Raw genomic sequence first — 27,632 nt, 5'->3', positions numbered from 1 at the left:
GCTGCAAAGGAAAAAAACAAGTCCCACATCCATCCTGACACGCATCCAGCTCTGCCATCACGGTGCCTCCGATGCCCATCCAGGCACTCATCCGGCCGCTCTCCAGGTCGAGTCCTTCTCCTGCCAGGCCGGTGGCAGGCTCGCTGCTGGGGGTGCTGGCTCCTACCCTACAGAGACTCAGGCTGACGCGAGAACAGTACTTGGCCGGGCAGCGGAGCCGCACCTACAAGGTCGGGTCCCGCGGAGCCACGCACAGCCACAGCCACAGCTGTGCCACCACCACAAGGCTCGCTCGGGCTCGGGCATCCCCCGAAGAGCTGGAGGCTGTTAAGACAAGAAGGAGCCCGTGAGCTGGGAGCCTTGCACGGACACAGCACACATCCCCTGAGATGATTGTGCCAAACTGACCCTCTGGATGCTCCACCTCTTAGCCAAGAGGCCACCACCAGCACACTTCACCACTGACCTTGAGAGCCCGAGCCTCATCCCTGTCCTGCTATGAAATGCCACCTTCCCCACGCTGCTGCTCTGTCTCAGAGCAGACCCCCCCACCCATCTCCCCCCAGACCCTCAGGACTTGCCCCTGCAGCTCTTGCCGTCCCCTTGCAGTGTCCCCGTCACGCAGCTGCACAGCGGCCCGTCCGCTCGGCTCGTGCAGATCTGCTCGCAGCCGCCGTTGTCCTCGCACCAGTCTGATCCTGGGGGCAAAAACACGTGGAATCGGGTGGGGGCGATGCTGCTGGACCCCAAGCAGCCCCTGCTTTGGCCACTAGGACCCCCATTCCCTCCTGCAGCGAGAAGTCCTACCGGGGTTTTTGCTCTCCCCTGGGACACTGCCATCACCTCGTGCCACAGAAGTCCCGGTGGGAGGCGGACACCCCCACGCCGTGCCCTTCCCCTGGCCACATGCACTTACGCTTCCTCCGAATGGGTCCCACCGAGAGGATCTGCTCGTGGGCCTCCTGGGCGAAGGCGCTGGCTGACCGCCGGTGCTGGGGGCAGTTCTGGGCAGGGACAGGGGGTACATCCATCACTCTCAGCCCCTGTCCGAGCCCCCTCTGACCAACCCAGGTCCCAAAAAGACACCCAATGCAGCCAAAGCTCAGGTTACGGACAACCTGCCCATGGCAGAGCTCTCCTCCCTGCACCCAGAGGGAGGTATGGTCCTCCCAGCTTCCTCCTCGATCTCTGGTCACCTTTTGAACAACACATAAACCATGCCCATGGTGTCCTTCCCCAGCTGCAGAAAAGTCCCGACCCGCCTCTCCAAGCCGGCCCACAGTGCCTGCCCCACTTACTATCTTGCAGGAGTATTTCTCTGAGTCGCAGAGCGAGACGGCGCAGTGCAGGTGGACTTCGTCGTAGTCCCCGATGAACTTGAAGACGGTGACATGGAAGCGACAGGTCAGGGACACCCCGTTCTCCTCTATGCCGATGGTGTTGTCCTTCATGTTTTGGCACCTGTGCAAGGTACAGACGCTTGCCGTGGTGCTCCTGCTATCAGGACTCTCTCTGAAGGAACTTTACGCTCCCCTCACCCTCTAAGACCTCTTGCCCAGGTGCTGTAGCAGTGCTCTTTGGTCCCACTGTACCCATGGGAGCATCATGGGACCCACTTGTCAGCATAACTCATCCCTACAATATGTATGGGGTTTGGCTGATAGAGAGCTAACCATCATCATAGTATCTCCTCTGGCACGATGCTTTCCATTTATAACCAAGCCTGGGCTGATATTTTGGCCCTGGCTGGACAGGACAGTGACCCCAACTGGCCAAAGGGCTATCCCGTCCCGTGTGGCACCGTGCTGAGCAATAAATGCTGGGGGAGAGATAGACAAGGAGAGGAGGACGTTCTCCTTGCAGCATTTGTTTTCCCAAATAGCCACTGCACACGATGGAGCCCGGCTTTCCTGGAAATGACTGAACGTCTGCCCGCTGCAGGGATGTTGTGAATGAACTGCTGATTTTGTTCTGACTCAGCACAGCTTGGGCTTTACCTTTTACGCTGCCTTTATCACAGCCCACACGTTTTCTCTTACCCTTCCAGTTCCCTTACCCTCCCTCGATGATGAAGTAGCGCAGCTTGTCGTTGCTGTCCCGCGAGGGGGTCGCGTAGCACTTGTTCAGCATCAGGATCAGGTGGTTGGAGTCGGCCCCGACCACGAAGACCCCCACGTAGAGCACATCCCGCGTGGTCAGCACGACTTCCCCCTGCCGGTACGGGTGCTTGTAGGAGGAGTTCTTGTACAGGGCCATCTTGGTCGTGAAGCTCCCTTCCTGCGTCGGCACGGTCAGGTTAATCACGCTAACGACAAGAAACCAGAACAGGCTTGGACCTACCAAAAGGATTACTCACACCTCATCACCTTGCTGCACGTGCACACCCAGGAGGGGTGGCATCACTCCCCCTGCTCTGACCTTAGCATCGGCCGCACGACCGAGTCCAGGGAGATCTTGATGTCCAGCTCGTAGGCACAGGAGAACTCCACGTTGATGGTCCGGTCCCGGGTGATGATGTTGCCCGTGTTGTTGGCACTTTCGATCCACACCGTGTTCTTGTACACGATGTGTGTGCTGTTAGACTGTGGGAGGGAGCAAACGGTACCCCTTGAGACTGATCGTCTCTGATGGGTGCCTCAGCATCGCGGTGTGACCACGGGGGCTCTCCATCTCTATAAAATACCACCTCTGGCCCCAAAGGTTTGTGTACCGCTGCAGTACCTTCCCCTAGGGAGCATCCATACCCAGCAATTCCAGTGTCACCAGCTCAGACCACCCCTTCCTCCCTGACCCCAAAGACCTCAGGGACCTCACAGGTTCCTGAGCCTCCCAACAACTCCTCTTCCTCCTCCTAATCCTCCAGGCTAGGACACAAGTCAGCTGGACAATGAGATCTCAGACCAAAAACTCTGAGAGAAGTCACCCTGGCTCCTTGCCCCATCCCACCTGCACCAGGTTGCCGCAGTTGCCCTTGGTGTTGTTGATCTGGAAGGAGATGAAGTCCTCGCCCTCGATGCCGGGGCAGTGGCGGTCATTGACTCGCACACCCTCACGCTCAAAGCCCAGCTGGAAGAGCTTGCACTTGGAGATGGACACCTCCATCTGGGCGGCTTTGCAGGTCACCTCCGCGTCGATGATGTCGTGGGTGTCTAGGGCAGAAGAAGGGTTACGGGACCACCAGAAAGGACACGGCACACCCAGACCCTACCCCGGCCATCCCTTCTCCCTCTGCTGGTGCAGACGTGCTCACTGTTCCCGTAGGGTGGGGGCTCGACGCAGCCGCACAGCTCCCCGCCGTCGTCCAGCTCGCAGCTCCGGTTGGGGCAGTCGGCGCCCGCGCAGGGGTCTTCCACCACTCCTGCTAAACAGCACGAGAAGCGCCGCGAGCGGGACCTTTATCCTCAGGCCACAGGGATGGGCGCGATATGGGATGCCCCTGTGGGATCCCAGAGGACCCCGTCTCTCTTACAGCAATTCTCCTTCTCGATCCACTCGGTGCCCAGGATGCCGAAGGTGCGGCACGCCTCGCCGTAGGCGGCCAGCGAGCCACAGAGCTGCACCTTCTTGTGGTTGTAGCAGCCGTCCAGAAAGCAGGACTCGTAGAAGGGCAGCGGGTCCAGGAGGCCGTAGCAGGGCTGGAAGAAGCCTTTCATGTCGGTCAGCTTCAGGCAGTAGCTGTCGCTCTGCAGCTTCTGGATGCGGACGTTGTCGCAGGACGCGGCGTACTGGGAGTACTGCAGCTCGTTGCAGCTGCGGGCACTGGACACGTCACAGGGGGGACTCGCGATGCGCTTGGCCCCGCTCCCTCCCGTGCCCGGTGGGGATGCCTCACCTCTTCTGCATGCCGTTGGTCTTCCAGCTCTGCGCCAGCAGCACGCTGCTGACCACGGGTTTGCCCCGCAGCGTGGCGTAGTCGTCCGCCGGGTCGCCGTTGAAGTTGCCGCAGAGGCCGCACACCTTGTTCTGCAGCCGCTCGCCGATGGTGATCTTGATGACGTTGAAGCCATTGTAGCGGATCTGGATGTCGGGGCCGGAGTCGATGACCAGGAAGCCTTCCTGGCTGTAGATCTTGGTGGAAAGCCCCGTGACGAAGGGGATGCTCACGTGGCTGCCGTTCACCTGGTGTGGGAGAGGACGTCAGGCTGACGTCCCTCCTGTCCTCTCTGCTGCTGGACGGGAGCGTTGGCCACCCACAGACATCTCTGCAAATGCCTCCCAGTACCCCAAACAGGAAAACATGATGCCTCTGCTTGAGCTGGGGTTGTTGGGCCTTCTCCTTCACCTTGTCCTTCTCCCAACAGATCTCACTCAACCCCTGTTACCCTTAGATGCTTGCATAAGGCTGAAGTGTGTAAGCCCTACAAGCGTGCAGAGGCTCTAGCTGGGGCTCCTCTCCCACCGAGACAGCCACATGCAGAGTTCTCCTACCCTAAAAGACCAGGCCTGCGTCCCCCAGCAATTAAACGACAGCTGCACCTCCCCACATGCAGGAGGACGGAAAGACAGGGACAACCTTTGCCTCCTGTCATCCCTTTCATCCTGGCTGGCATCACTTTTCCAAGCCCTATGGACAGCAGTCACATCCCTTGCAAGGAGCTGCTGGTACCACTGCTACCAGTGACCTGCGTGGCCTTTTGGGCACACATGGGGACAGGTACACTGCCCTTCTTCATCGGTGGGCATGGGTGCCTGGCCCCTTCGCTCAGGAGCTGGTCCCCCGTGGCCCAAACCTCATCGAGACCTCACCTTGACGGTGTTCCTATCATTGATGAGGATCTGCTCCTCGTTGATGTAGAAGTACACGGGGGAGATGACGGTGAGGTTGGGCGAGGACCACTTGTCGAAGTTGATGATGAGCTGGAAGGAGAAGTCGGGCAGCTTCTGGCAGATGGTGGAGAGCACGAAGGCGCAGTTGGCGGGGAAGCGAAGAAAGGCGCCGTCGAAGGTGCGGAAGACGCCGCCGCCCGCCGCCAGGCAGAAGGAGCTGCGGGTGCTGAAGCAGCCACGGACGCCGTTGCGCGAGGCGCATTCCTCATCCGACTTGCAGTGCCGCGGGTCGCACTGGATCAGGTTCCGTCGGAAGCAGCGGCACCGCCGCGTGCAGTCCCCGTTCCAGAAGAGCTGCTTGGGCTGAAAGACAAACGGGTCACGCCTGGGGAGGGACAGGGACCCCCGCCTGACCCTCCGTGGATGCTCAGCCCGGTTTTACTTCCCTCTGCCTCACAGAGCAGGAAATCTGGTGATGACACACTGAATGCTTGTGCACAGCTGCCAAAATCCCTGCTACCTGCAAGCAGGAGGACACTGCACGTTTCCACTGCCACGGTGACCTCATCTGCCTTGTGCCCAGCACTGTAAATACCTCCTTGTCCCTTTCTCATGCCCTGCCTGCCAAAATCCAGTCCGCCAAGCACCCCATAGGACAATAATGGGGTAAAAGCACACAGAGGTGTGCTCGGCTTGGCAAAGACACTCTGTGCAGAGCAGTTTCACCATAACACAAAAAAAAAAAAAAAAAAAAAAAGGAACACAAAATGTGAGCAATGCCACCAGCAAAATGAGCCTGCCAACCATCTCAGCATCATTCTACACAGCTGTGGTCCCGCACACTAAGGAAGTGACCACAGCTACTATTAGTAGGGCTGTGCTTATCCACACGCAGAGGACCAAAGGGTCCCGGTGTAAAACAGACAAATAGAACAACTGGCAAGGTAAATTTTGAGGATGGCAATGGCCTCATGCTGGCTTCGAGACCCTTATTTCTCCTCGGAGACAGGGATCACCCCGCACCATGACAGTGACTGACCAGAGACCAAGAAGGCACAGCACAGTTCCGTTGGGACCCAACTGTGCTGTGGTGCTTACAGCATCATGATAATTCCACACAATCTCAAGTAATATCTAATAGCTACAAACAAGTAGATTTCATAAGAAACAGTAAACCCACTTCGCTTGCAATCCCTAGAAGAACGTTGCCATAAAGTATTGGACTCTGACACCAACTAAAGGCAGCATCCCTGGTCACCAGACTCCTTTCCTACCACCCATTCCCTGCAGGACACCCAAATTGCCCTCACTTAACAGCCACACAACGATTTTGCAGGACAGAAGGATAAGTGGCATGCCAGGGATGACATCTCTCTTCTCTGTCTCCCTGCGCCCCCTGGCACCTCCTGCCCTTTTTTTTCAGCTCGTATTGATTCACACTGAGCTGGAAATGTCAGCACATGCTGCTTGTGTGATCCCTGCTTGTCTCCTCTAAACACCTGCCCCACACACCACAGTGACCAGGCACATCGCGACACCTCTAGGGATGTCACACAGGGGCTGGGAGACAGCACGGCGAGAAGGATGTTCCCAACGTACCTCATAGTATTTGCCATCGGAGTAGCAGCCGCAGTTCTGGGGCAGGATGCAGCTCTTGCCATTCAGGACGTAGCCGGGGTCGCACTGGCAGCCCTCCACGCAGTAGTGGCTGCAGTCGCTCTTGAGCCGGATGGCGGCGCAGCGCGGCTGGCACAGGGACACGCAGCTCTCGTAGTGGCTGTTGGGGGGACAGCTGACGGCTGCGACGTGCAGGGAGAACACGAGGGATGCAGATTAGCTCCTTGGAGGAAACTGACGTCTCCTACAAGCTCCTTACATCACTGGCTGCCAGCCAGCATCTCATGGGGAGCGCACAAACCCTCGGGCACTGGCTCCTGCTGACCCTGGGGCTGGAGGACAGCGGTGCCCAAAGAGCTCTTGGGGGTCCCCAGCCCACACATGGAGCTCCCATGCCCTGGGTACACATGCCAGGGGACGTGCTGCTACCAGCTGGCCTTTGATCCTTATCCATCAGACCTCAAAGCCTAGGGGCTGCTGTGCACCCAAAGATGCCACCAGTTCACTGGGGTGCTTTTGGGCAGGACACACAGGGTGACAGCTCACGGCCCCTGCCCTGTGGGAGCCTCTGGAGCCAGGAGGTTGTTCGTTAGGAGGAAGAACAACATAAATTTAATTTTCAGTCTTGTTAGCAGTGACAATTACTTCCCAGCTGATTTGCCAGATAGAGCTGCTGCCAGGGAGACGCACGGAGCCCATCCTCAGGAGCTTAATTGGACGTTGCGCTGTAATCTTATTGACTACAGCGAGCGGCTTCATTAGAGCAAACATGTACTCCTGGCTGCGAGTCTCACTAATAAAATTCCTGGGGAACAACAGCAGGATGGATGATGCCTCCTGAACCTGAGGCTTCGCCTTCTCTATCCCTGCTCCTGCTGTGCCACACACGGTTCAAAACTACACCCAGAGGACGGAGCACATGGGGACAGATCCAACCCTGGCAAGGACTGGATGGACGCTTGCTGCTTTAGGACTGCAGGGTGGAAACAAGGGAACCCCAGGTGCTGATGCCCCAAGTGCCAGGGGAACGGGCTCTCAGTTCCCATGGCTCTGCTGCATGGGACAGGCGAGTGTCCATGGGGCGAGGCTGTGCCCATCCTGCCATGGCCCCAAGGTGCTCCAGATCGCCTCTGACACAATGACAAGTGTGACATTGAGATGCCTGTGCAGACCTAGGGCTCACAATTTCTCTCTTCTGTATGCTAGTGATCACACTGAGGACTTAGAGATGGCTAATAAGGTGGGGATGGCAACCCTCTGCTGTGCCTGTATGGGCTGCTTTAAGGGAAAACTGCTCAATCGCTGACCTTCAGCTCCACCAACACAAAAAACAAGCATCAGCATTGCACACTTGGCAGAAAGCTTCCTCCTGAACTCCTCCCTTGACGCTGGTGGGGATGGGGATGGATGGGGATGGAAGCTGGGCATCAGCCTGCCCTTTCCTGGTCCCATGGCACTTAGCAGGGTGGCACTTACAGCACGAGGTGAAGTTCCTCCAGCCGGTGACGGCGATGCCCTGCGTTTGGCACGTGCTGGCGTAATTCTGCAGCCAGCCACAGGCCGTTTGCATGGCCCCCCCGTCCACACACGTGTCGAAGAGGCAGTTCTTGTAGAAGAAGCCGGGGCTGATCTTGCTGTGGCACTTGGCAAAGACGCCGCTTTGGCTGGGGATGAGGCTGCAGAGCTGCTGGGGCTTCCAGAAGCCTTCCACCTTCCCGCAAGCAGGGCAGCGGTCACCGCAGCCCACCCGGCAGAAGGTGTCCCGCTTTGCCCAGCTCTGGACGAAGTCGGTGACACCGAATGCTGGCATGCCACCCGCGGCCACCAAGTCATCCTCAGGGTTGCCGTTGTAGCGGCCACAGAGGCCGTAGGTCAGGTTCTGGAAGCTGCGTGGGATGGTGACGGAGAGGAAGGTCTTCCAGTCATACACCACCTTCAGCCCAAAGTCGGTCTCGACCACGATGTGGAAGCCGAAGGCGAAGATGTTCACTTTGCCCTGGCCCAGCTTCAGGGGCAGGTAGAGCCGCTCGTTGTTGATCTGCAGGGAAGGAAAGGAGGTGGTTGGTGAGCTGGGATGCTCAAACCTTCTGCAGCAGGACACCGAGGTGCTGCTGAAGCAACCAGCCTAGAGCCAGCCTCCAAAACGTGGCAGCCAAAAAGGAAGCCCCCTCCAAAAGCTGTGCCAAGTGGTGGTCTAGGGACAAATATTCCAAGATTTGCCCTTCCTGAACCTGGAAAATCTACTGATACACAACGAACGGTGCACAGGGAACCACCTAGGGGGGTGGGAGGAAGAAATAACCCCTCGTAGATGCTGCACCCACCACCACTCCTTGCCCCTCATGGCCCCCGCTCACCATCACGGTGTATTTGTAGGCGCGGTGGATGACGATGTTGTAGTTGAAGACCTCCACTTCCACTTGCTTCACCCACAGGGCCAGGGAGGTGTCCCGGTCCTCATTCTTGGCCGTGACGGTGAAGGTGGGGAAAGTGTCCGACCTCTCAGCCCGTGGCCGGGAGATGGTGGTGCACAGGACCAGGGCGCAGCTGCTCTGGAAGTCGAAAGAGTAGCCGTCAAACGTCAGGTAGTGCCCGTAGCCGGAGACGATGCAGGAGGCGTCCGTGCGGACATGGCAGTAGTAGAGGCCGTTCTCCTCCAGGCAGTACTCGTCGTCCTTGCAGGAGACGTTCTCGCAGTACACGCTGTTGTCCGAGCCGTTGCAGTAGCAGAGGAAGTGGCAGGAGATGTCCATCCAGAAGGTCTGGTTGGTGGCCAGCTGACGGCCCTCGAAGTTGCAGCCGCACTCGCCGCGGGGAACGCAGCGGGAGCCACGGAGGGCGAAGCCCTCGTCGCACTGGCAGCCCTCTGTGCAGGTGTCCGTGCAGACGGGGCCCGTGGCCAGCGTCTCGCAGGTCTCCACGCAGCTCATGCACTCCTCAAAGTGGCTGTTTTCAGGGCATGCGAGGGCTGGGGGTGTTGGACACAGTGTGTGAGTAGAGAGAAATGTGGACACGGGGTGAGCTGTGACCCATTTTCAAAAAAAAAAAAAAAAAAAGCAAGAGGGGAAGCTGTCCCAGCACCCTCCCAAACACCTGGTCTTCCCATCCCCTTTGTGACCCCTTTTCCTCACTGCCATCACCCTCGTCACATTGGAGACACGTGCCAAGTGAAACCTCCTCCTGCTAACCCAGAGGACGTGCCGCCTTCCCAAATGGATGCCTCTCCAAAACCTCCATAATGGAGGCATCCCACTGACTGTGTGCTGCCATGCTGGGGATTTTTCACATTCGCTGCTGAATTATGAATGTTTTCCCATCAACGGCAAGTTTATAGTGACAGCTAAAAACATGCCTTATTCGAATTATCCTCCGGTGATGGCTTACAGTACTGTCAGCAGCCATCTGCGGCTCTGGAATGCTCCTACACCACGTCGTAAAGCTCCTCACATCTCCTGAAATGCCACCATGAAATTGCTTAATTGGGAAATCTGTCTCTGCAGGCAAAGGGACTGCTTAGAAACTGCCATCGGTCCACAGGGTGGCAGGTCCTCATCTTCGGGTCCAAAAGACATTGTGGTTCTAACACACACCGGTCACCTTCTGGCTTGATGACCCTGGTAAGAGCTCCAGGACTGGGCTTTGCTACCATGCTGCTATGGGAAATGCTGCCCACAGATGAAAAATATGGGAGATGCAGTGTGCTAGCAGCTATGCTCACCACCTCTTTCCTTTCTATGTGCTCCCCAGGAGAGCACTTTGTACACATCAGCCTCTATAGCAGAGGACATCTCCAACAGACAAAGCTCTTTCATGCCGATCTTTGCTTGACTTCTAGGTGAGCGAGTGGGAAAACTGCCCCAGATTGCCAGAGTTCAGGCAATTCTGCCCCATTCATTCACATGATTTCAGACTTCTCATGCTGCCCTAAGTGCTGGGGTGCTGTGGAGCTCCTGAAAACCAGCCAGGTCCAAGCCTCTCTTCCACCAGTTGGTCTGCTGTTGAGGGTTTTCCATCTACTCTATGGAGGAACACCACCAAGGGGTATGCACAAGGTGCACAACAGGGCAAAGAGAGGCTGTAATTTCTGGTGGCCCAATAAAAAAAAAAATGCAGTCTACTTCTTTACACCCACAAACTCCTGAGAAATAGACCTTCCCAAGGTGTTGAGGATACTTAAAAATGCCCCAGATAATTAAAAATTTTCCCACACTCACGGCAAAAGCTGTGGCTCCTCCACTGGCCCACATCCACCTCGGCGTTCTTGCAGGCACCAGCGTAGCGCGCCACGGCGTCGCACAGCTCCGACTGGTTGCCTCCGCTCTGGCATAGGCGGAAGAGACACGTCCTGTAGTAGGCCGAGACGTTGACCACGCTGTGACACTCCAGGAAGGAGCTGTTGGTGGGGTCGTTGATGATGCCGCAGCTGGAGCGGCTCCTGTAGGACTTGAGCAGCTCCGAGTCGTTGTTGCACGCCTTGAGGAGGTCCCCGCACTCCCCGTTGCAGATCTCGTCGAACGTGGTCCAGCTCTCCAGGAAGAGCTCCAGGTTGTCCGTGCACTTGCCCTTGGGCAGGCAGAACTCGTCGCTGCTGTTGCCGTTGAAGAAGCCACACAAGCCCCCGGTACAGTTGAAGTAGGCGGTGGAGAGGCGGATCTCCAGGAGCCCCGAGTTGTAGTAGCCGATGCTCAGCAGTCCCTCTGCCTCTGTCACGGTGCCGTTGTCATTACGGTAGATCTCCAGGCGGCCAGAAGGGTGGAAATATGGCAGTTCCACGTCGTAACCATTCACCTGCAAGTAATAAGCGGATCACAATGTGTCAGTAAGGGTGATGTGACTTTGCACAACATTCCCATCTGCTGGCTGCACCGTGACAAGAACACTAAATGCTTCCTGATCCAGGCTCAGTACTTGAAGGCCAGGACCCATTTGCTCCACCCATTGCTCCATTTAACAGTGCCCAACAAAACAACATCCCACCTGCTCTCCTGTGGCCTTCCTGGCTCAGCACAACAAAGAGCAAAACCTCAGCTGCAATATGGAGTTCCAACAAGTAAGGTTGGGATGCAAAAGGCACAGAGACCTTTGAGTAGGGATATTCCTTCTTTTCCACAGCCATTTTGCTGACCATAAAAACATTATAGCCACCAGCTCTACTGGCAACCGTGCTGTTAATCAAAATCCAAGAGCTTGCAACATATGGGTGCTAATTTTATTTTCTGCTTGCCCCTAGCCTTGTTAGCTCTTTGATGTGGTTTGCATGGGCTGTGCCATGAGAACAGCATCTCAGTGAGTACCTGTTGCCTTCTGCCTCTACCCACCCAGGGACACGGATGGAAAGTCTAAGGGACAAGGACCATGAGAGGACACGATCCCAGTCCTTCTGCCTCTCACTTTGGAGGGAGTGGATGGACTTTGGCACTTGTGATGGTCCTGACATTGAGGAGCAGTCCAAGGCCATGAACCTACAGCATCCCCAAGGGGACATGGTGCCATGGCACAAGCCACCACCTCCCACCTCAACCCTCGGTGGCACCTTTACCTTGACCTCTGACAGGCTGGTTCCTCCGACCTTCACCTCTTGGCCAACCACCTGGATCCGCACGACACGCAGCCCGTTGGGAACGTATCCTGGCTTCTTTTGGCTGATGTCCACCTCGATGAAGTCCGGCCTCTCCGCACAGGTTTTGAGCAGCGTGTAGGAGTGCTCCAGCGGATAGGGGAAGGCAACGCCATCAAACGTCTGCAGCACCTGGTTCTGCCCCACCAGGCACAGGCTCTCCCGCTTGGGGTAGCAGCCCCGGTAGCCGTTCTCTATAGTGCAGACCTCTCCTTCGAGGCAGGTGATGTTGAAGCACTTGGCCTCCCCACCATCCTCGCACTGGCATTCCACCGTGCAGTCCGCCGTGGCCCAAAAAGACTCCCCGACGGCGTAGTACCGGCCGTCCACGTCGCAGCCACATTTTTGCACGGGGATGCAGCGGTCAGCACTGAGGACGTGGCCCTCGTCGCACTCGCAGCCCTCAGCACACGGGGAGGTGCAGGACAGCGGGGCCGTCAGGTCCGAGCAGGAGGCAGGACAGCTGCTGGCACACACCGAGTAGTGGCTGTGCTCCGGGCACTGCACGGCCTCTGCTGTGGGTGCAGAGGGGACACAAACAACAGGAGGAGCACGTTACCACATGGTTTGGGGCCACAGACCTTGTTCCTATTGACCCACGGCAGTGGCAGTGTGAAATGACCCAGGGACATCACTTTCCAGTAGACTTGGCCTTGCCATTTCTCTCCTGTGCCTTCCCTATTCCCTTAACGCAAGCAAAAGCTTCTCCAAAATAGTCCCAGCATGGTCAAGCCTCCTGCAGCAATTTAATGCCAAAAGAGGTGGGTGTGCTGAGCAGTGCGCTGCCAGCCAGCCTGCACTCCAGTCCAGCCTCCAACATCACAGCAGCCAACTTCTGCCTGACCTTTTCTACCCTTTTGCTATCACGAGACTCTCACACCACAGAGGGTTGGGATCGATTGGCTTTTCCCAGACCCACTCTGCCTTGAGCAACTCCCTCCTCATTGTTCCTCCCATCTAGATTATCTCCCATTGAGATTATTTCCCATCGGGATTATCTCCCGCTGAGATTTTCTCCCATCAAAATTATCTCCTAGGTATGAAGGTAGGCACCCACAAGCACTCCCAGAACAAGCACCCCGACACTTACCGCATCCCGCCTGGGTGCGCCACTCTCCCACCGGGATGCCCAGGGCTTGGCACACCGCGGCGTATGCCTGCACGGCTTGGCACAGCCCGGTGCCGTTATCCCGCGCGCTGCACAGGTCGTAGACACAGCTGTGGACAAAGGCGGTGGGGTCCACCACAGCACCACACTCCCACAGCGGCCCGCCGCTCTTGTTGATGAAGCCACAATATTCGGGGGAGAAATACAAGGACTCGGTGGTGGCGTCACAGATGCTGCAGTTCTCCACGCAGCCGGGTGAGCACTTTCTCTCGGGGTGAGGCACTCGCCAGCTCTCGCCCAGCTCCGGCACGGACACGGCCAACCTCCCGTCCGAGCGCAGGATGTCGTCCTCGGGGTCTTTGTTGTAATTCCCACAGAGACCGCACGTGCCGTTGATGTACGTGCCAGGAACGGAGACGGAGGCATAGTGTTGCCCATCGTAAGTCACTAGTAAGCCAAAATCGGTCTCCAGAGCTGTGGACAAGCCACTTTGGTAGACTTTTATTGCTCCCAGCTCCAGGGAGATGGGTAAGGACACCACCAAGTCATCCACCTGCAGGAACACAACCGCATGACTGAGACATTGTATGAAATAGCAAGAGGTTTCAGATGGGAGCAGTACAACCCTGTGTTTACAGATGGGTGCAGAAGGTCAGCCAGCCATCAGTAAGCTTCAGGCCTCTGTTGACCCATGGCTTTGCCACCAGTGCTTTCCACCCCAAGGGACACACAGAGCCAAGAAGCACCATCCCACGGTCTTGGGGCTGCCAGCACAGTCCCACCATCACCTTGGAGGACCCAACCCATCAAGTTCACCCCATTCAATGAGGCTCTTACCTTTGCTTTCCCAAAGCTGCCCTTGGGGAGGACGATCTTGTGTGAGTAGACCTCCACAAAAATGTCCCTCAGCCAGGAGACGGAGGAGCCGCCTCGGTTCTCGTTCTTGGCCTCCACGTTGAAGTAGGGCAGCTGGGAGCCTGGCCAGCACTGCCTGGCGAGGAGATAGGAGCAGGAACCCTGGAAGTGAAAGAGGAAGCCGTCGAAGGTGTGGTAGTGCGGATCTCCGAACACCACGCAGGTGCTGCTCTCCACCGGCACGCACTGGAAGAACTTGATCTTCGGTTCGCACTCTTCAAAGGGGCCGCAAGCCACCTCCTGGCAGAAGATCTCATTGTTGAAGTCCAGGCAGCGGCACTTGGTGGTGCAGTTTGAGTTGTCCCAGAAGATTTCCCCTTGACGGAGAAACTGTCCTAAAATTGCATGAGAGAAAAAGAAAAAAAAACACAACGTGCTGCATCACTTTTCACTTTTCTTAACGGAGGAACCTCAAACACAGTTGGAGGCATGGTTACATCAAAACATGAATTCCACAGACAAGGCTACGGGTCCTACAGAGAGGTCTGCAGGTCGTATGCCCACATAGGGACGTGCTGCCGGGCTTCTCAGCCGCTTTCTGCACACTGCTGGCAAAGCAATGCTATCACAGCTGAGCTTGCAGTGCGCCCTGCATCCTTTTTGAGACCTTCCCACACCGAAGTGCAGCAGTCGGTGTGGGCACCATGTGGGCTGGCCAATTGATGGGCTATTTCTCCTGGGTTTGAGTCCTTCCACTGTTACCAGAATTCAGTCCCAGTCCAAAAAAGCTCATAGTGTTAGGAGACCAAGGAGCTGCTGGTAAGTAACTTCCACCCCACACGTTGGATCCGATGAGCGATCCCCCAGCCAGCAGACGTGAGATGGCAGAGTAAGGGTGGCAGACACCCGTGTGAGCTTCCTCCCCTCCATATGGCTGTCTTTCACACCTCTCCTTCACGCGGATTGCACCGTGCACGCTGCCTCTGCTTTACCTCTCCTAAACTTTTTGTTCTCTTCCCCGCCTGCTACAAAAAAATGCTGTTTTACAGTTCCCTGTGACGAACATCTCCTTAAGTGAGATCTGCTCGCAACGGCTCCTGCACCAACCATCCTGCTGCGTGCGATTGCAGCAAACTGGAATTTTAGGATCGGTGAACCCAAAACCATTCTGGGGCTGCAAGAGCCTTTGGGTCATCCAGGTCGTCTTTGGAACAATCCTAAACCAGGCCATAAGGAAGCAGGGCAGCCCAGAGCTGTGACATCTCCAGCATCCAGCAGAAAGTGACAACTCCCTCGTTACACAGACTCCAGGAGTACAGCGGGTGCTCCTGACAGCTTTGTTTGTCAAAGGGCAATGCAGTGATCTCTCCGTAGCACAGACCCCATGATGTCTCATTTAATCCCTTTACATCTCCATGCCACCAGTGACGCATGCACAGACACTGCAGTTGGTGCAGGGGCATGGAATTTATCACGCCCCCAAAAAAACACCACAGAAACAAGGGAAATGGGACCGCTCTGTCAGCTTCCCCATCCCAGGGACAAGAGGGCACAGCCGTCCCCAGGTCTTCCTCATGAATAAAATAGTCTCACGGAAAACCCTGTCTAAGAAAATTATTGAGGTATTTCTCACATCTCCATCAGCACTGCAGCAATTAATCGAGACAACCTCCAGGTGTTGTTTGATTCCTGAGAACCCCTCGAGCCCCATCAGCCCTGGACTGTGTGCGTCCAGGCAGCAGAAATGGAGGCTTTTAGCAACGCCTTGCTGACGAAACCACGGGAGTGAAACCAAGCAAGCACTGGCGACAGCTTTGTTCACTGGTGGTTGAAGCCTCCCAAAGCTTTATGGGCCCCTCTCGTTTTTCTCAGAGCTTCCAAGTCAGGTCTCATTTACACTGAGAATTGGCCAAAAACATGCATTGTGAGCTCATTCTCCAGCCATCCAAGAGTCAGCACGTAGGGATGCACCAGAGTTGGACAAGATATGCCCACGCAGAGACAAATGACAAACCTCTCTGTCCCCATGACCTTTTGCCATTCTGGACCCCAAAACTTGTAAAAAGGCATTGCTATTTCTCTCTTACCTCTCAGGCTGCAGCCGTTGGCCGGATCTATTTCTCTGCCATCTATTTTGAAAGCCCAGCGCCCAGGCACATTAACGTTGGTCGTTTCCTCTATATTGACTATGTCTGGGGTTCTGGAGCCTGGGATGCTGAAGAAGTTGGTGACGTTTCCACCGTTGAAGCCAGCCTAACACAGGGAGAGAAAAAAATCCATCACACATCCATCCTCCTCGCAGGAAAACAAGGCTGCATTTCTGCACCTCTCTGCTTGCAATAAATCCTGAGTATGCTGTCTTTCATCTCAAAGCGTTTTTTTCAGGAATCTCAGTTTTCAGGTAGTTTGGATGTGAGTGAAAATCTCCGCAGGCACTACAAGCAGTACAGATCTATGTTTACATTTTTATGTAGGTTTAAATCTAAATGTATGCAAAAAAAAAATTACATCAGCAAAGCTGTGGGCAACTATCAAAGAGCTGGGGAGAGCTGAGGACATGGGACCCAGAGCCTCACCTGGGCCATCACCCCGCCGAGCCCGGTCAGGGGGTCCCCTCCGCTGGCCGTCCCCGTGGTCCAGCTGATTTCCTGGTAGTTAAATATGGCAAAGGACGACACCCCGTCGGTGATCAGCACAGCTTGAAAAGTGTTCACCTGGGGAAAACATCAACAGAGTCACAAGGTGAGGTGGCTTTTCTCCTGATGCCCTTCTGCCACGCTCATCCTTTGCCTGGGAGAGCTGCAGGAGCATGGCAGGGACTGGGATCAGGAGCAGAATGGGACCCGAACACGCTTCCTCTCGATGCTGTGCTGCCAGCTGCCCCCATCCCCACCAGCCCTTCCATCTGGGAAGGCAGCAGTGCTGTCTCCAATCCAGTTCAATGCCAATAGATGGCAGCAAGAGAATGAGCTTGTGGAAAACAAGCCCTCAGCAGGGCTCAGGCTGCTGTGACCTGTTATCTTCCATTACCCTGCCTTAGCTTTCTTCCTTGACGTGTTTTCTTACCCAGTTCCCTGCTGCATCCATATTCCACAACGCTACCGGTGCGTTACAGCCAAGGCAGCCGTGTGGATTGTGTTTTGCCTGGCTGCCACATCCCATCGCTACCTGCTAAATCTGCTGATCGGGCCCTTCCTTTGGTTGAAATGACTCTGCATTTCCAGCCCCAAACACTCCAGTAAATTCAAAAAACTGCAAGCCCTGTTCAGGAAGAGCATGGCCAGCAAGGGCAGCATAAAACGGAGCTCTTCATTTTGCAGTTGCATGTAAATCCAGAGGCAGAATTCACCCATGGGAACATCAGAGAATCACAAAATACTCGGGGTGATGGATCATCATTCCAGGGGTGATGGAAACATGATGGATCCATTCCAAATCACAATCTCAGCAGGGGACAAAGCATGCACTGCATCTCTTACAGAGGTCTCCCTCTGGACCTGATGTCCAGAAAAATGTCTTTCTTTGCACTGCTACCAGGGCTGTGGGCAGCCCTTGGGACTCTCACTGCAGGCTGCGGACCACAGCACACCCAGAACGTCCCCAGCATGGTGAGACAGAGCAGTTTTCTGTCTCCCATCACCTCCTCATCCTGCCTGGAGGTCTGTGATTGCTTTCCAGCAGAGACAGCACATTACTCCAAGCCGGAGCATACTCTGCCTCTGCAACAGCTGCTGTGGCACCAAGAGGGGCAGACCCTTTTCTTTTGGCCCCAGGAGGTTGCAGATCTCCAATATTCCTCATTAGGAATACGTTCACCAACCACAGAAACTTCCCAGTCTGGCACTTGTGGACAGAAATGCATTGAGCACCCTAACCCTATGGAAAAAAATAAATAAATAAATAAATAAATAAAGCTCTTGTAAACCAAACCCATTTGCTCCGGAGTCACTGAGAAACTGCAACTGCAGCATCCCCAAGGCCACATTTGCAAAATTGTTTTCTGCAGCGATTCTGCACTGCGATGGATTTCCTGCTTAAGTTGCATTGTGCTATTCCACGTGCCAACCCCGAGCCTTGGCCGCTACCGAGTGGGAAGACTGCTCTATAACAAAATAAATTGCATTGTGTTGCAAATGTAATTCCTCGGGCAATACACGAACCTCTATATTGCTTGCTGTCTGCAAATATATATATATGTGTTTTTTTTTTCTGCAAGTGCTGCCAGGACTGGCAACAAATATGCATTAAATTTTGAGCCTCTCTAACAAATGGAAAAGAGCTGAATTGTTTAGCAGAGCCAACTCCTCGAGACAGAAGCGGCAAACTTCTGGCACTCGCAGAATGCACACAAATACTAAAAATTACTTTCCCAAACAACAGTCTGGGAAACAGATCTTACTTGCTGCCTGCACCCCAGCCTCCTGTGAGGTCCTGCCAGTGGCACAGATCCCCCAGTGCCAGCTGCTCGCAGCAGTTTGCAAGCCTTTCATGTCTGCAAAAACATCTCAGCACCATCGCTATCCTCAACGATGGGACCTTATGGAAATAGAGACCACAGCCAAAATCCACGTGTGGCTCTGGTCAGTCTGGATGGGTCAGCTGTCAGCACAGAGCATCCAGCAGCCCCTCTGTTTCCCCTTTCTGTTTCAAGCACAGGTTTTCAGAGCAGCTGTCCCCTCCCTTACACCCGATGCCCTCGCTGCCCCCTTGAATTAGCGCTGTGTCACAAGAAAAGCCACCAATATTTGGAGCAGAACCTGGGCTCCTGCACAAAGGCTTTTAGTCCGAGGTGCCCGTCCACAAAAATATCTCTGCATTACCACTGCGCTCAAGGCACGGAGGGAGGCTGGCATCTGCACAGCCACAACATGATTGAGGCTGAATGATCCTCAGCGGCGTCAGAGCCGTGTCTTGGCACGCTGCCTGCCAGCCGATGCTGTCCCTGGAGCTCTGCAAGCACCGAGCAGGGCTCGTAGACAGAAGGACAGGAGCCTGGTGCCCAGCTACAGGAGAACAAAGCGACCTACCCAGCCTTACACCCCGGTATATATTTGTACACAGATGGATGCACAACCATCTAACACCACCCAGCGAGGCACACGGCCGATTGCTCCTACCGGCGTCGTGCTGCTCCCTCCGTAGAAAGTGACCTCCTCCCAGGTGACGATGAAGACCCAGGTGGCAGAGAAAGAGGACATGTCCTTGAAGTGCTTGCGGATGTCTTTGGAGGCTCTCCTCAGCAGCTCGGGGTCCGTGCTCTCCCTGTAGTAGATCTCCCCGCGGATGCCGTTGTGCACGTCTGCCCAAAAGGGCGCGACGAAGGCCCGGCCGTCCGTCAGGGGGAAGGCCTCCGGGGTGAACTGGCTGACCAGGGCGTTGAAGGAGATCACGCCGTTGTTGTTGACCTGAAAAGAGGACAAGGGGATTGGAGAAAGCCCTAGCAGCAAGCTGCTGGGGCATCAGAAAACATGGGGTGAGCGTTCCAGAAGGGGGATGGTTTATGGGAACGGCAGCCCATGAGAAGTCCTAAACAAGAGGGAATGGCCTTAAATTGTACCAAGAGAGGCTCAGGTTGGAAATGAGGAGATATTTCTTCTCTGAAAGAGCAGTCAGGCATTGGGACAGGTTGCCCAGGGAGGTGGTGGAGTCCCCATCCCTGGGGGTGTTCGAGGAAAGGCTGGACACGGTGCTTAGGGACAGGGTCAGTGGTGACATTGGCGGTAGGGAGTGGTTAGACCAGATGATCTTGGAGGGCTTTTCCAACCTTCATGACTCTGATTCTGTGATTCTATGATCGAGGCACATACACCCTACTGGTGGAGGCCAGCATGGTCACAATGGCTGCATGCAGGAAGCCCCAGGCAGGACAAAACCCTGAAAAGCCTACAAAAACTGCCCAGCTTCACCATCCCCGAGCACCGCCTGCAGGAGCCCCTTTTCCCTCTGCCAGGATCTTGCTGCTCCATCGCTTGCAAACAGCAGCAGCCTGCCCTTGTCGTGGGCACCTCCACGTGCGGCCAAACCACCACCTCTTTTTATCTTGTGGGTCTCTGCGTGTTCTTGTTTCTTGTCATGTAACAGGAATAATGTTCCTTGTGTCAAGCCCTGAGCTTTGCTGTACCATTTAATCACCTACAAAGACAATTTATTGCCTTTTATATTCCTTCCCCTTGAACATTAGCCCATTAACTATACCTTTGACTTTCTTAATCATAAAACCTATCAGTTCATGAAATCTAAGAACTTGTCAGGTGGGTGCTAATAAATCTTCCCATTCCTGACGACAGCGAGAGCGCGTTTAAAATGCAGCAGCTAATGGCTAGGAAAAGAATAAAAGGAAGGTCTGCTGCTCTGCTTACATAAACGCTTCTGTACGGGGCTCCAAAAAAGATGAACGGGATGGAGAGCTTGATCTCGGGAGAGCTTCCATCATCGACTTTGGGCGTCCTCGTGTCGTTGTGCCAGAAGGGATACAGGCTTGCCATGGCGTGAGCTGCGAGGAGAGAGAGGAGGGAGTCCTTACGGCTAAGTGGGGACCGGTCCTGACTTTTTGGAGAGGGCACGGTGGGGACCGTGGCTTTGCCTGCCCCCGATGGCAGGGGCAGGAGAGAGGGCATCACCCAAGGGTCCTTTGGGGCCAAGCCACCACCAGCCGCGCTCACAGCTCCCAGCAGCACGTTTTCCTTTTCCATGACTGTGCCCAAGCCTGTGCTTTAGCTTCACATCGCTACAGCACCCACAACAGCCCCGCTCTCCCCAAGATGTGCCGGAGGTGCTGCTTCATGCCGTGCTCAGAGAGACCAACTGAGACCCAGGCAACCCCATGGCCACGCTCCTCCTGCCCGTGCCCCCAAAGCCCCCAAAGCAGGGCTGGAGCACCAGGGGCAGTGCCCTTCTTGGCACGGGCAGGTTTCCTGCTAAAAGGCTCTGCTGGTGAGCGTAACTGCCTCTCCTGGAAACATTTTAGGAGATGCTTTTGATGTAGCACAAGCCTGCTGCTTTCTACCAGACTAAAATCCATTTTCCAATCAGCTCTCGTCACAAGCAGACACTTCTGTCCCCAGGGCACGTGTCCTTCTCCGCTGCAGCCCCTGCCAGGTCTCTGCCATCGTCTCATCCCCTGTTTTTGTCAGCTGCCTACCAGCGTGGCTCCTCACCCAGCAAACGGGGACTTTGTGCCCTTTCCTCCCCCTCCTCCCCTCTTTGATGTAGAAGAGCAGCGCGCAGCCCTCGTGACATTCGATCACAGCTGTTGGGAGCCACCGGGCTCCGAACAATCACGGCTCTGTTTACCTCGATTCGGGACATGCTTTTATTTCCTAGGTCCCAACCTGTGCCCCTTGGAGGCCTCCAGCTGCAGACAGCTTGCTGGATGGGGCCGGGATGCTCTCTTCAAGCATCCTCCTCAAGGCTGCCCAGCCAGCATCACCGGCTGACCCCTCTTCGTGTCTCCAACCCAGCCTTAACGGGGATGGAAACAAGGGGAAGCCTTTTCTGACCTGGCTGCATCCTAAAAAAAAACACACACACAACCCAAGTGCCCTGCCAGACATAAAGGGAGGCGACGTTTGACAGCGTCCGCGAGCCTGGTTTCACAGATATATCCAAAAACTCCTCGCTGGCAGCCTGTAAAGCCAGTCATTTCACAGCTGCTACACAACTGACGGGTTATTACAGCCGAGGCAGAGCTCCCAGACGCAGATTTGACTTCTTCTCTAAACAGGGAGCTCAGCACAAACTTCCCAGGGCTGGCTCCCTCAGCAGTGCTGGTGCAGCACCGCGGCGCTTTGCATGCGGCACGGCGCCTCGCCGAGCACCGCTGGGCCCCGCCGATAATGATTTTTGCCTGGGTGGCGTTTCTCATGGCTGAACCAGTCGGCCTCATTTTCCGCCTGAGGACGCAGAGCCGCAGCTCGTGCCTGACAAGCTCAGCCCCACGGCACCTCAGCCGCCGGCTTGGGGAACGGCTTCAGGATTTCCCGGCTCCCTGTTTCCATCCTGGAGGTCCCAGGGTCAGCCCCACGCCCAGCACTGGCCACAGGGTGCAAATCTGCCACAATACCAACCTAACGTGGCTTTTCCAGTCCGTAGCAACTCAGCTTGCCCTTCTTTAAATTAACACGTAACCAAAATTAATCACCCCATGAGACTGGGGAGCTGCTCCTGCGCTTTTCACCACCCTATCAGACCATGGCTCAGGGCTCCTACCCGACCCCAGGCAGGTCACCAGGACTCTTCCAGCCTGATTTTCCAAACCTTCTCCTCACACAAAGCTGTGAGAACTGGGCAGGAGCTGCTGCAGATGCCCCTGAGACCCCACCAGGCTATGGGCACCTCTGCTCCTGCTCATCCCCAGCAGGCGCCCAGGGGAAAACCTGGCTACGAGCAAACCCTGACATTTTGCTGCTGCTCATGGATTGACTCTTAGGTGGCATTGGCTGGTCGTAAGAAATTCTTCATACTTTATTCTGTAGCACTGGCAAGACTGCTGCAACCTCTCCAACGCACCCTGTGTGCGCACACCGACCTCCCCCTGATCTACGCACCCATACATAAAGTGCTCAGCGAGGCCCGGGTACCCGTCGGCTTTGTTGCTGACTTCGTATTCAGAGCAGCACGCCGGCTCCTCATTTAGCCTAAACTCCCCGTGCTTCATTGCTCTCAATGAGGCGAGGGCCATTTGCACAGGCGGGAGATCCGTCTCCGCCACGCACCCCGTCCCTGCTGCAGATCCGGCACCGGTGCTCACCCACAGGGGCACACAGATCTCCCCGTGTGGCCATCACCCTTAAAACCCGCCAGCCCTCTGCCCCAGGGAAATGCTAAATCCACCCTTGCACTTGCTCCAACCAAGGGAAGGGGAATTTTCAGGGTGAAAATCACCGTATTTCGTGGTCCCAGGGCACGGCACTGCTCTGAAGCTTTCCCCTCTCAGCCGGGGAGCGGTACTAACCTTGGTGCCGCACGGTCATCACCAGCAGGGCCACCCAGGTCCCGAGAAATGATCGTTTGTTCATCCTAAAGGGCAGAAAGAAAGGAGGACACGCATCACTCCCCTGGGAAATCCCATCCCCAACCAGGCGCCGGGGGGATGCTTGGGTGGTGCAGAGCTGCGGGTCTCTTGCCCACCGAGCAGACCCGAGATGCCTCCTTCGTTAAGGGCCATAACGAGACCTCCCTGGTGCTAATGGGAGATCGCCCTTCGGGTATGTCACGACAAGCCCATAACCACATGGAAGAGCTGCTAATTTCAGGAGGTGTCGGGAAGCTGCCAAGAGCCCGGTGTGTCCCCATGGTTCGGAAGCAATTCCTGCCCCCCAGGGGGGAGCCTTGGGCCACAGCCCCACCAGGACCCCGGGGTGGCTGCTGGCACAGCGATCCCCAACACCTTGGGCTGGAATGAAGGAAACACAAACATTTACACAGCTGGGCACCTCTTGCTGTACAGGAATCAATGAGCGAGACAGGAGCAGACACGAGGCTGGGAAACGGGAAGCGAAGCCCTGTGCCAGCTTTAATTCCTTCCGTGCCTAATGCAATTTGTTCGTCATTATTAATCCAATCGAAGGTATCGCTAAAACACCTGCTTTGATTTCTTCGCCCGTCGCTTTCGCTCGCTGCACGTAGGCACGGCTCGGGCACAGCTCGCAGGAAGGTATCGACTGCTCCCAGCGTGTGCGTGCAGGAGTAGATGAGCGGCTTCAAACTACACCTAAACCTCACGTGCAGCCTGCCTACACCAGGCAGGATCAGTTTCCCTTCATATGGCCCATAAGCTGCAATTGCATGGCCACGATGGCCACGAAACACAGCATCTCTGCAGGCTCACCCATGGGATTTATTCCTATAACCAACAGGGAGCAACAGATGTGGCTAGTTCTGATTATTCACACATAAAACCCAGGGATACAGCAGGGGACATGGCTTTGGGAAACCCAAAGCCCCGTGCGAGGGGAGTTTCTCCCTGCCCCACTGCTCAGGGCACCGCTCATGGCCACAATCTGCTGGCCACGACCTAGCTCCTAGAAAAACTCATTCCCCCAAGGAAAAGCTTCACCATATTCCCTATCTCGGAAGGCAGAAAGCAAGCAACAGGATGTTAGAGAGGTGGCAAATCCCAGTCGCTGTGGGGTTGTTAGCAAAGAGCAGGCAGGACTAGCTGGGACCAGAGCAGCCCGAGAACAAGAGCAAGCCCAGCACCGCTTGGGTGCCACATAAAGATATCACTTAACGTGCCCTATACAAAAATACAATTTATTTATTTTTTTTTTTAGGTATGGAAAAAAATTACCAACCTGCTTCGTAGGCGAGAGGAACAAGGAGGTCTGAAATATTAGACCGGTCTTGGTAGAACAGGGAGAAGGCTTAGGTCAACGCAGAACGCATGCCGCTGCTCTTTTGCCAATTATTGCCGACGAGTGGAGCGACGTCTCAGTCCCCTTGCTCTGGCAATTGAAAAGTCCCTTTTCGTCAATGCTGATTCGGGGCTGGAGGAGTGTAGAGTTGCAAATCACGAGCGGTGCCTCTATTGATAACCAGCGGGCTAATCTGGAGATCAGATTCTGGCCTGGAGAGGGAGAGGAGCCGCTTTCTTCCCCAAATGCTCACCCCTCAGGTGGGTGCAGGTGGAAATGTCAGCTAGCCGGAGCTGGGCTTGCGGCCGCTCTGCTCAGCATTGCCTTTTGCTAAAGGAAAAAGAAAAAAAAGAGAGAAAAAAAAAAAAAAAACTCAAAGAATTGAGCCCCTTCCTCCTTTGTGTAAGTGAAGGAAAAAAAAAAAGCCCTCTATATAGTGTTACAGGATTAGCATTAACAGTGCGAGGCTTAGAGCACCATTCACAGGCAGTGCCCCCAAAGCTTCAATGCTCTTACTTTTCCACCAAAGTCTTGCTCCGGTTTCTCAAGCACAACACACGTCTGCTTTTACAGGTGGGAGAGGAAAAGCCTCCCAGTGCGTCCGTAGGTGCTCCCCAAGGGTGCTGGAGAGGATGAGAGGGTGTCGTGGCTGCTCCCGCTGCCACCTGCTCGGCAGGGATGGACTGGGATTTTATTTGAGCCAAAGGGGATGTTTCAGTGGGGCACTGCTGCGAGCCTTAGCCCTGGTTCCCCCATAAAAACTGCAATTTTCACAGGGCTTTTCCCTGCCTCTGGGCTGCACGGCTCGTGGGTAAGCCCCCACAGCAGCCAAGGATGTTCTCGCTCCGTCTCCCCTTCCCTCCACCTCCAGCGGCTGCACGGCTCCGCAGGACCTGGGTTTTGCTTGATCCGCATCTACCTCGAGGGACAAAACCGTGGCACGGCTGAGCTGAGGACCTGTCACACACCTGCCAGCTCCGTGCAGGCTGCGCCGCGGGGAGCAGAGCAGCCTGAGCTGGAGCCTGCGAGAAGATCTCCAGCGATTTAATTTGGTTCACACACACACACAAAATAAATAAATAAATAAATAAAAACAAAGCCCAGGCACATTTCCACGTCCCCAAGCTTTGAAACTCAATGGAAAAAAACAGGTAGCTTACCCCTTCCTTGAAAGGCCAGCTTAGCCAAATCCTCCCTCCAGCACCACTGCCACAGCAAATCCCACACTTCGCTTCCTCTTCATCCCCCAAACGTGGCCCTTTATCCTCCAAACATGGCCTTGCCAGCAGGAAGCTTTCATTTTATTATTATTATTTTTCCTTTTCTAGACCAGCAGTGCCTTTAGGGCTCTGATATTCCCTGGATTACTTCCAGCCTGCCGCTCCGTGCACCCTGGCTCTTCCCTTCCCTCCCATCCACATTTTAAGTTAGCCAAAAGAAAACCCAGTGACTCTAATCCTGGTTTGTAAGACAGAGAAAAACCAGTGCCGGCAGGTTTCCCTCTGCTCCTTTTGCAGTTTAATCTTCTGGTCCCGTTTGTCCTGGGCAAGTCTAAACTGATGAAGTTTGATTAGGTTTCACTGCCTCTTTGGGGAAGACTTTCCCTTCTAGGCGATTTTCTTTGGGCAGGGGATGCTCGCATCCTGTGGTGCTGAGCACGTCGGGAGCCGAGCAAGCCGCTATCCATTTATTTTCCAGAGAAAATTCCATCCCACGGCCAGCCTTGAGAAAAGCAAGTGGTAAAGGACGAGGCAGGCAGTGCTCAGCCACGTGGCATCCCCATTTCGTGGGACTCAGCCCAAGGAGAACGCCCTGGTGAGGGTTTATTCCAGGATCCCACATCATTTATCAGATCAAAAAGCCTCGGCAGCTCGCCCTTTCCCAGAGGTGCACGGGTGAGACAGAGGGAATCATTTTGCTTCGGGGAGCAAGGAAGTTCAAAGCTCAGGACACTTTTTCTTTTTTATTTTTTGTGCAAAAACTGAAGTTTATTGAACTGATCCAAACCAATTACCTAAGTGGCCTGAATTCCACTGCTAAGTCTGCGAGCAAACCGAAGGCAAATTGCGGGCGCGGGAAGCGGAGTCCCCAAGAGAGCACCCAGAACAAAACCTGCGATAGACTCACAGCTTTCCCTTTTCCTTTAAAATTACACACGGATGCATAATTAATAGGGTGCGAGAATAGACCTTCATGTTTAAATCATATTTGAAGATGCCAGGAAATGCAGCGAAGCAATCACAGCGGCGAAGGCCTGAGATGACAGAATCATACCCCGAGTTGGAAGGGCCCCATAGGGCTCATCGAGTCCAACTCCTGGAGATGGCCGCAGCCGCCTCGAATGCGGCTCTGGGGACGGCGCCTCGTAGTGCCTGCAGAAGCGCCACCATCAAATGAGGGTGGCACAGCTGCCAGGAATACATATTTTAGCCTGCGGGCTGCTTTCAGCAGATCGTTTGCATTTTCCAATCTGGGAATCTCATTTACAAGCAGAAACGGCGACAGGGGGAGGCAGCACGACTGCAGACTCGAGAAGGTGATGGCAAACCGAGAGCCTATCCCCAAAACAACGATCCCTGAGCTGTCCTGAGCCCCCCCGTGGACCTCTCTGTATCGTCTGGCACCGGGTGGATGCGGGCATCCCCCCACCAAACTGGTGGCAAACCACACGGAGGGAGCGGAGGACGGCAACACGCTTGCAACATCTGGTCAAAAACGTGGATATTCAATAGGAACGTCCCCAAAAACACAGCACAGCATCGAATCTCGACCCGCAGAGCCGTGCAAAAACTTTGGTATATAGCTGTTACCTAGCTCCTGATGAACCAGGTGCTTTTTCCACTGCGCAGACTGCCCGCGGCAGATCTTTATGCATGAACTAGCATGAACAACAAAACAGTTCTTGACAAAAGTAGCGCTTGGATAAAAGGACACAAGAGCTAGAGAAGCTTGCAAGCCTGTATTTTGCTTTCTGGAAGGAATGTGACAGAACCAGGGACCTTTTGCCAATGTGGGCACGTCAACAAAACCGGGATGCAGCCCCTCGTGACACTGCATGTAGAGCGAGCCTCCTGCCACCTCGGGACCCTCCTTCGTTGTCAGAGCCCACCGTTGGCCCCCAAATCCCTCTTGTTCACAGCCCTCCCCTTCATCCCCGAGCCACGGTCCCCCGTTAAGCAGTAGCATTGCCCAAACACACATCCCTTCCCCGACAGGTATTACAAGAGGAAAGCAATCCAATTCGGGGCGTTTTGGCGTGTTGCTTGCGTGCCACTCCGCCCGACTTTTCAAAGTCAATCATGTGGATGTGTAA

General features: G+C 55.2%; 1 protein-coding gene across 1 annotated transcript; it reads right to left on the bottom strand.

Annotated features, from left to right (window-relative positions):
• Nucleotides 1-223: 223 nt before the first annotated feature.
• On the bottom strand, nt 224-22,981 carry TECTA (tectorin alpha). The gene is made up of 23 exons (XM_032201735.1): nt 22,918-22,981; nt 20,324-20,457; nt 19,082-19,369; nt 16,541-16,678; nt 16,052-16,217; nt 13,947-14,359; nt 13,092-13,662; nt 11,924-12,516; nt 10,599-11,172; nt 8,742-9,352; nt 7,861-8,422; nt 6,367-6,566; nt 4,747-5,130; nt 3,833-4,119; nt 3,470-3,750; nt 3,251-3,361; nt 2,947-3,149; nt 2,419-2,582; nt 2,057-2,305; nt 1,299-1,461; nt 917-1,004; nt 582-698; nt 224-324 (listed from the first exon to the last, which is right to left on the bottom strand). The coding sequence occupies exons 1-23, from the start codon at nt 22,979-22,981 to the stop codon at nt 224-226; spliced, it is 6,462 nt and encodes a 2,153-aa protein (XP_032057626.1).
• Between the last annotated feature and the right edge of the window lie 4,651 nt (nt 22,982-27,632).

The sequence above is a fragment of the Aythya fuligula genome, chromosome 22 (assembly GCF_009819795.1).
Source record: "Aythya fuligula isolate bAytFul2 chromosome 22, bAytFul2.pri, whole genome shotgun sequence".
Classification (NCBI taxonomy): Eukaryota; Metazoa; Chordata; class Aves; order Anseriformes; family Anatidae; genus Aythya; species Aythya fuligula.
This window is presented reverse-complemented; position numbering and strand designations above follow the sequence as displayed.